The following is a 9,375-nucleotide window of genomic DNA, read 5'->3' on the forward strand; positions in this document are numbered from 1 at the left end:
TGTAAACCGTTATGATGGCTTTACCGAATGACGGTATATAAAACTCATTAAATAAAATAAAATAAATAAATAAATAAATAAATAAATAAATAGTATTTCTCCTGACCTTTTATCTATATCTATTTATTGCTAACACAGTTGAGTTATCCTAATTGTTATAAAGGGTGTTTCAAAAAGATGGACCCATTGTGAAAAATATTGCTTTGAAATTGGATTCATCATAAGAACTTGCCATGCTGGGTCAGACCAAGGGTCCATCAAGCCCAGCATCCTGTTTCCAACAGAGGCCAATCCAGGCCACATGAACCTGGCAATTACCCAAACACTAAGAAGATCCCATGCTACTGATGCAATTAATAGCAGTGGCTATTCCCTAAGTAAACTTGATTAATAGCAGTTAATGGACTTCTCCTCCAAGAACTTATCCAAACCTTTTTTGAACCCAGCTACACTAACTGCACTAACCACCTCCTCTGGCAACAAATTCCAGAGCTTTATTGTGCGTTGAGTGAAAAAGTATTTTCTCTGATTAGTCTTAAATGTGCAAATCCTGTATTTATGCATCTGAGTAGAGCCTTCTCTGCTCATTCCCAAGCTGATCACATGGCTCTTAATGACGGATTTCAGTTTCTGTAGGCTCAGATCCTCTTACCTCTATCAGCAGACTCACTCCCTTCTGCTCCTGTCTCTGATTTTGAAGGTTGCATAATGAACTGGAGTTTCCCTCTGGTTTGTGAAGATGGGGCTATGATCCTCTGTACATGGAAAGAGACAGTCCCAAAAACCACAGATTCCAGGATTTGTTTAGCAGCAGGACAAATCCCAGTTTCTTCAGTTCTTATGGGTAGTTCATGGGGGTCTCTAGTTGTATTGTTGTGTCTCCATCACTTTCTTTCTAGCCACCTCTCTGTTTTTGTGATCTGTTCCTGTACCACTTGTATTTCTGTTCAGAACTGGCTAGTCTTGAACTGGTAACGTGTGAGCTCTGGGCCACTAGTCCTCCAGGAGGAGTATCAAGGTGCTTCCCTGTCCTGATTGGCCCAGCAGGGACCAGCCCATATTGGTCAGGTTATTTCTGCCTTACCTCGGGCTGTGTTCCCAGCTGATTCATTTATTAATTTATTGCTTGGGCTCCTTTGCTTCCTGGTTCCAATCCTGGTTGCCTGAGTTACTTCCATGTGTCTGGAGTTTTGCTCTACTTCTTGCCTGTTGTGAGTTCCTGTTACCTGAATTTCTCAGAATGTGTATTTCCTGTGTTTCCCTGGAACTGCTGTGGTTTCCTGTTAACGTATTAGCGAGCCCCAGGGATCATCCGTTTATGAGGCCTGCTCATGTCTCAGCCCAGGAATTTTCAGACAGTTTGCAGGAAACTGGATCCTGGTGAGCAGTGATTGATCGGGTCTGTTTCTCTAACCTGTCCTTGTGCCGTTTATTTTTGCAGGAAAACGAGGAATGGGTCCTGGTGGGCCGAGTTATTGACCGTGTCTGCTTCTTGATTGTCTTTTCCCTCTTCATCTTCATGACCATTGGTGTCTTCATGGCAGCGCACTTCAATCAGGCACCACTGTACCCCTTTGCAGGAGACCCTAAGAAATACCTGCCATAGCTTGGCTGCCACCCAGAGAACACAGCAGAGCAACCCCAACATTCAGGGAGCGGACCATAGGCAAGAGCGTGTGGAGTGGCACGTCCTATTTACAAAAGTTAGATACATAGGAATGGGTTATACAACACCCGCCGAGTGCCTATAACCTGAATAAGCCGTTGCAGAGGTTAATATTGTAACCCTAAAGGAAAGAAAGATTCATGTTTAACATCTACATGCTCCCCCTCTGCCACCTACTTGCAGGGCTAGGTATCTTGCACTTCATATATGCTGATGACATTCAACTAATCCTACCAGTTGAAGAATCAATTGAGAAAACACTGAATTTTGCAATGTTGTATCTAGACATAATAAAACAACTATTAAATCAAATGGAACTAGTAATTAACATAGAAAAAACTGAATTTATACACCTTGAACGAAAAAACATTGCAAAAATTCAAAATCCCATCAAACTTAAAAATAATAAAACAGTGGAGTTAACGGATAAGGCTAGAAACTTAGGAGTAATTATAGACACGGAACTGAGCCTTAAACAACACATATCATTAAAAGTTAGAGAAGGCTACACCAAACTAATGGTACTTAGAAGACTGAAACCCTTACTAACTCAAAAACACTTTCGCACAGTACTACAAGCACTAATATTTGCTAGCACGGACTACTGTAACACACTTTTCCTAGGATTACCGTATACCACAATCAGGCCACTACAAATACTACAAAACTCAGCTGCCAGAATACTTACTGGTAAAGGCAGGAGAGATCATGTCACCCAAACACTTGCGGATTTACACTGGCTCCCAAAAGAACAAAGAGTGCAATACAAAACACTATACACAATTCATAAACTGATAAATGACAAAAAAGCTGACTGGCTAAACACTGCATTACGTCTGCATGTCCCTCAAAGAAATCTCAGGTCTGCCAATAAAGCACTACTAACCATACCCTCAGTGAAAACGGCAAAGTTGACACAGGTTAGAGAGAGAGCACTATCCTTAGCAGGGCCATTGCTATGGAACACATTACCACTTGAGCTAAGACTAATGAAAGAACTGAAACTTTTCAAAAAAAGCCGGCTCTACAAAAAAGCATTCACAGTGAGAACGCTGAACAACATCAAAATAGTCAGCCGAATGTCACCTGTAAAAAACTGAACTTATTTTATTATTGTAGTCATTATTAAATATTAAATTAAAACAGTATTCACACATGAGTAACCCCAATCCACTTATCATTTAGATTATATTATTGATCTATGTAACCGCATAATATTGGCACCCTATGGATAACTTAGAAACCGACCAAACCTATTTTGTGCCTATATGTAAACCGTTGTGATGGTACACCACTGAGCGACGGTATAGAAAAGCTTTTAAATAAAATAAAAATAAATAAATAAATAAATGTTTCCTGTCACATACTGGCAAAAGGCAAAAAAACAGCTTAGTCTAGTAACCTACCTTCCTCTCTCCTATGTAAGCCTTTTCTAAATGTTTTTTTTTACTTTGTAACACAGAGATCTTCAGTCAGGAACTCCTCTCTCTCTCTCTCTGAAATCCAAGACAATAATAATGGGAGATTCCAATTACCCCAATATTGATTGGGTAAATGTCTCATTGAGACATGCTAGAGAGGTAAAGATTTTAGAGGTAATAAATGACTGCTTCATGGAGCAGCTGGTCCTAGAAATGACAAGAGAGGGGATTACTCTAGAGCTCATTTTCACTGCGACATGGCATCTGGTACAAGAGGTTATAGTGATGGAGCCACTTAGCAATAGTGATCATAACCTAATAAAATTTAATATAATCACTGAAGGGAGGACATTAAGGAAAAATATTGCAGTAGCTTTTAACTTTAAAAAGTTAGACTATGATAAAATGAGGAAATTAGAAAAAACCTAAAAGAAATGGTTGCAATGGTTAAAAATGTGCATGCAGTGTTGACTTTGTTTAAAAACACTATCTTGGAAGTCCAGACTAAATGTATTCCATGCTGGTTGGGGGATGTTTATATTGTATTCTCACAGTAGACCTAAATTCCTTTTCTCCCCCTCTATATTGGTGAACTTAAATTTTCCAAGGAGTTATTATATATTTCCTTCTTGCATTTTACTTGTTATTATTATTATAATTAACTACCCTCTGCATATATTTCTCTCAACATTGTTATGTTTTATATTTGAAATTATAAATACATAATTTAAAAAAGGTAGAAAAAAGGCCAAATAACTGCGAGTATGATAAAGTGGTGAGTTGAAAAAGGTTATTAAAGCCAAAAGGACATCTTTCAAAAACTGGAAGATGGATCCAAATAAAAAAATAGGAAAGAGAACGAACACTGGTAAGTTAAATGTAAAGCATTAACAAGGCAGGCCAAAACAGAATTTGAAAAGAAGCTTTCCAAAGAGGTAAAAACTCAAGATAAAATCTTTTTCAAATATATTCAAAGAAAGAAGCCTGTGAGAGAGTCAGTTGGACCATTAGATGACTGAGGGTAAAAGGAACACTTAGGGAAGAGAAGGCTACAACAGAAATCTAAATGAATTCTTTACTTTGCTCTTTATTGAAGAGGGCATTAGGGAAATACCTATGCCGGGAACATTCTTTGACGGTGATGATTCAGAGGAACTGAATTAGATCACAATGAGCCAGGAAGATGCAGTAGAGTAAATTGATAATAACAAATCACCGGGACTGGATGGCATACACTCCAGAGTTCTGTAAGAATTCAAAAAAGAAACTGCAGACTTATTACTAGTGTAACCCACTTTTTAGAAGAGGGTTTACTGCGGCTAGCCATTCATTCTCACACTGACTCTTAATCCCTGGTGGGAATCCTTTTAATGGGGGGAATCTCTCACTTATGGCCCAGACTATGAAAGGAGGTCGCCAGTGTGTGTCTGCTGTACTTTAGGTGCTTCCCATGAGGTGAGAGGCTTTAAGAATTAGACAGGACCAGCTCTGGGGCTTAAAATAAGGTTTACTGACTATTAAAGTTAAATAAAGTCCATTGTCCAAAACTGATGAGTGTACATCTGACTGTAGTTACAGGAATCCTTATTACAGACCTCTGGGTGGAGCATGCCATGGTGATGTTAAATGCCCTCACTCTCCCAGCGGCTGCACTGTGGGAATCCTAGTGGAGGGGGGACCCTTCGCTTTGCAAAATCCTACCTTTAGAAATCTTCCCTCCCGTGGACACCCAGCCTGCCCTGTTTCCTTATCTCGCTCTTTCTTGGGTTCAGTTGTTCATTCTCCTTCTCTGTTGCTTTAGGTGATTTCTCTGGCGGAAAATCTGGGGATCCAGCTATTCACAACACTGAAATCCCAGTGGGGAAAGGTATCCAAAAACCTCCCGCCCCCTCCCCCCCCCCAACTCTTGTTACAAAAAAATACTTTGTCTTAATCTGGATGAGCTTCTCCGCCCTCACTGTCTCTGGCAGCAGGATCCATCCCTGGCGCTTGCCTGCCTAGCGAGTAGAGGAGGCTCTCAGGTGTTTGGTCCCCTGTAGGGAGCCTCCTGCCCCAAAGGGGTATCAGGCTTAAAAGTCTAAATTATAAGAAGGACCCTCTGGCAGGGAGTGCACGGTGAGTTGTGGAAAAGAAAATCCCTTCGGCCAAAGCTGGGAGGCCCTAGCAGAGGGTGGAAGAAATACGTCGTCACTCTGCAGCCGCCCTCTCTAACCGAACCTCCCCGCTCCGAGACTTAAAATGGCCGTGCTAAATAGCAGCGAGTCACCCAATCAGAATCTCCGGGTGGGAGGGGCACAGAATGGCAGAAAAGCCTTAGTACCACAGGCCCTAAGTGGGATCCAAGTATCCGCCTACAGGGTTAGTGGCATCTGCTGGACAGACACGACAGAGGTGCCACACCAGCAATCGCTTAACTTCTCTTTCAAATTAACGACAGTATCTGAAGATTGGAGGGCGGCCAACATGATGCCTGTTCTTAAAAAAAAAAGGGATCCAGGCGCGATCTGGGAAACTAAAGACCAGTGAGCCTGACATTGGTGCCTGGCAGAATGGTAGAAGCCGTTCTGAAGAACAACATCTCCGGCTGTCTAGATAGACACAGATTAATGGAGCAGGGCCAACATGGGTTTAGCAAAGGGAAGACTTGACTTACAAATCTGATACATTTTTTTGGATGGCTTAACAAACATGCGGACAAGGGTGAGACAGTTTGGATTTTAAGAAGACATTTGTCAAAGTCTCTCGTGAGAGACTCTTTAGTTAAATTAAAAAGTCATGGGATAAGAGGCAATGTCCTGTTGTGGCTTGGTAGCTGGGAAACAGAATAGGTGTGAATGATCAATTCTCCCAACGGTGAAGGGTAAATAGTGGCATGCTCCAGGGATCTGTACTTGGGACTGGTGCTTTTTAATATATTTATAAATTATCATGAGAAGAGAGTGATGTGTGAGATGGTCAAATTCGCAGATGAGACAGAAATATTCAAAGTTGTTAGCTCGTGACCTTACTGTGAGCACCCTGAGAGGCTGAGGATTGGATTTCTAAATGGCAGGTGAAATTTAATGTAGACAAGTGCAAAGTGATGCATATAAGGAAGAATAATTCATAGAAACACGATGGCAGAAAAAGACCATACGGCCTATCCAGTCTGTCCAGCTTCATAATCCTTACCACTCCCTCGGAAGTTCCTTGTGTTGTTTATCCCATGCTGTGATCCAACTATAGATGCACCAAGCTGGGTTCTGTATGAAGCTTCACCACCCAGGAAAAGAATCCTGGAATCACTGCGGGCGATACCTGGAAATCCTTAGCAGCAGTGAACCCCCCCCCCCCAAAAAAAAGCAAACAAGCAAACAGAATATTGGGTATTATCAGGAAAGGAATGGAAAATAAAACAGAGGATATTCTAATGCCTCTGGTATCGCTCCATGATGTGACCACGGCTTGAGTATTCTGTGCAGTTCTGGTCCAAATCCAGCATCAATGACCCTCCTTTTTACCCTCGAGTTCCCAGCCTGAGCCTTCCACATCTCAGCACATCCAACAGATCACATGAAAGCCTGGGGGGGGCAGGTGTGGAAAGGTGGATCTTCAGAGATTTCTCCTCATCCCCCTCTTCCCAATTCAGCGACATTCCTTGCCCAGGGGCCAGCAACCTCTGGTAACATGGACACCGAAGGGTCAATTTTAAAACCCCCGACGCGGGCAAATCCCGGGAGGTACATGCGTGGCCGGGCCGTGCACGCGCGCCCAGCGCATTTTCAAAGCAGCCCAGTCACGCGCATGGCTCCCGGCACGCCCGGTAGAGCCGGATAAGGGGCGGGCCGGGGTTGGGGGGCGGGGCAGAGAGGAGGCCGGCCGGGACAGCATCATTAGGCGCTGTCCCAGTGAAGCGCGCACCGGCAGCCGGCCAGACCTTACTGCCGCTCGTGAGAGCAGGCGAGTTCTAAAATTAAAAAAAAAAATAGGTTGGGGGGGGGTTTAGTGGTCGAGGCGGAGAGGGGAAAAGGGAGGAAGGTTAGCTAGGGGGGGTTAGGGAACCGGGGAAAAGCCTACTGGCGGCAGCTTGATTTTGTTAAAACATTTCTCCCCCCCTTGAGCGCGCAAGTTGCCACCCGCCCGCACATGCGCGTGCCGATATAAAATTGGGCACGCGTGTTATAAAATCGGCACGTGTGCCGGGAACCGCGCGCACATGGGCGCCCGCGCACCCCTTTTAAAATTGACCCTTGACTGTGGCCACTAGGTGTCACTGTTGACCAATGGGATTTTCCCCTCCCTTCCCCTTCCAGGGGGTTGTGAGCGCTGCCTCCTCGGCAACACTGACCGGCCCCCCGGGAACAGAGTCCAAGCCCAGGGATCCAGCCCAGCTTCCCCTGCAATGGTGCCACCGAGTCGCAGGGCTCGCCCAGAAAATACAGGAACCTAAAGTAAAGAGCAGGTCCCCGTGTTTTATCCAACGCACAGATCTTTACCGTTTCTCCTCTGTGCCCTCCTCATGCCGTCGCTTTCATCCCACAGGGAAGTCCTAATTCCTCAGTCCATCACACACCATGACAACAGACAGGGAATTCAGGATAAAGAATCCTAAACGAGCACCCGTCCCAAAAGTGTGAAAGGCAGGAAAGTGCACAGATTAACTTATTAAAGAGACGAATGATTGACAGCGCTGGCTGCTGCTGGGAGGAGGACACCCGGAACCACCGTGGGCGGGCGTGACGGGTCCCTATTTCCTGGCCCGCCGTTGCCAAGAAGATGGGGGTTCCAAAGAAAGCAAATACTGCTCTGATTTCTAACTAATTAATCCATTTAAATTACTTCTTGTCCACTTGTCCAAATGCATTTTTCTCTGTGGATCACAAAGTAAAATACACACACAAGTCATAACCCAAAACGCGAACGAAGAACAAAAAGATAAACGTCACAGTAAATCCCTTCCATATTACACGCCTCACCACGCAGAAGAAAATACATAAGTAATCCATATTCACTATAAACTGTGCTCAGTAATTAACATCCTATGAAAACCATAGGAAAGTGTTAGGGCTTCTTGGGCCAGCAGCAGAGCGTTCCACCTGCTGGTGGGTGAAAGAATTGCACCAATGTGGCCACCAGGCACTTAAAGTTTAAACCCCAAACCACAGCCCACAGCCTGCAAAGCTCATTTTTCTGACCCACCACCCTTTGCCTTCCTGCTGCAGGCTCTGGCCCACAGACGAATATATATATATCTATATATTTTTTTATGCTCCCAGGCCCCACCAGCAGAAGAGGAAGATAACGCGCAAGCAGGCCGATGCAGTATGAGCGCCTGCCCTCTTAACGCGTGCCAATCCACCTCTCCTGGGCACCTGATTTACAGGTCGATACAGTAAAGTGTGCTCCGTCGGAGCGCACTATCAGCCTGCTCTGGACGCGTGTTTTCCCTTACCCCTTATTCAGTAAGGGGAGGAAAACACGCGGCCCACCCGCGGCACCTAATAGCGCCCTCAACATGCAAATGCATGTTGATGGCCCTATTAGGTATGCGCGCGGGATCCAGTAAGTAAAATGTGCAGCCAAGCCGCACATTTTACTCTAAGAAATTAGCGCCGACCCAAAGGTCGGCGCTAATTTCTTCCGGCGCCAGGAAAGTGCACAGAAAAGCAGTAAAAACTGCTTTTCTGTGCACCCTCCGACTTAATATCATAGCGATATTAAGTCGGAGGTCCCCAAAAGTAAAAAAAAGTAAAAAAGTAAAAAAATTTGAATTCGGCCCGCGGCTGTTGGGCCGAAAACCGGACGCTCAATTTTGCCGCCGTCCGGTTTCCGAGCCCGTGGCTGTCAGCGGGCTCGAGAACCGATGCCGGCAAAATTGAGCGTCGGCTGTCAAACCTGCTGACAGCCGCCGCTCCTGACAAAAAGGAGGCGCTAGGGACGCGCTAGTGTCTCTAGCGCCTCCTTTTCCCCGTTTGCACCACGTCGCCTCATTTGAATACTGGATCGCTCGCACCGGCGAAGGGCCGGTGCGTGCACCGGGAGAGCGGGCGTTCGTCCGCTCTCCCGCGGTTTTACAGTATCGATCCGTTAATATTTAAATCGGCTGCTGCGGTAAATAGGAGGAGCTGGGGGAAACTGCGCGCACCCGGAAAAGGTGGCTGTCAGCCGGTTAGGAGAACGGACACTCAGTTTTAGAGCGTCCCTTTTCTTAATCTGACTGCCGGCACCTTTTTTTTAATTTTAATTTTAATCGGACATTCTAATTTTGTAGTTCCTCTGACTTAATATCGCCACTATATTAAGTCAGAG

General features: G+C 44.8%; 1 protein-coding gene across 3 annotated transcripts in view; it reads left to right on the top strand.

Annotated features, from left to right (window-relative positions):
• CHRNG (cholinergic receptor nicotinic gamma subunit) overlaps positions 1–1,900 on the top strand; it is a 43,306-nt gene extending 41,406 nt beyond the window's left edge. For all 3 annotated transcript variants that reach the window (XM_029616651.1, XM_029616653.1, XM_029616654.1), the window contains exon 12: positions 1,442–1,900. In XM_029616651.1, the coding sequence (XP_029472511.1) occupies positions 1,442–1,606 (165 nt within the window). In that variant the 3' untranslated portion in view covers positions 1,607–1,900. The remainder of the gene's footprint in view (positions 1–1,441) is intronic.
• Positions 1,901–9,375: the final 7,475 nt, after the last annotated feature.

Source organism: Rhinatrema bivittatum, chromosome 9 (genome assembly GCF_901001135.1).
Source record: "Rhinatrema bivittatum chromosome 9, aRhiBiv1.1, whole genome shotgun sequence".
Lineage (NCBI taxonomy): Eukaryota > Metazoa > Chordata > Amphibia > Gymnophiona > Rhinatrematidae > Rhinatrema > Rhinatrema bivittatum.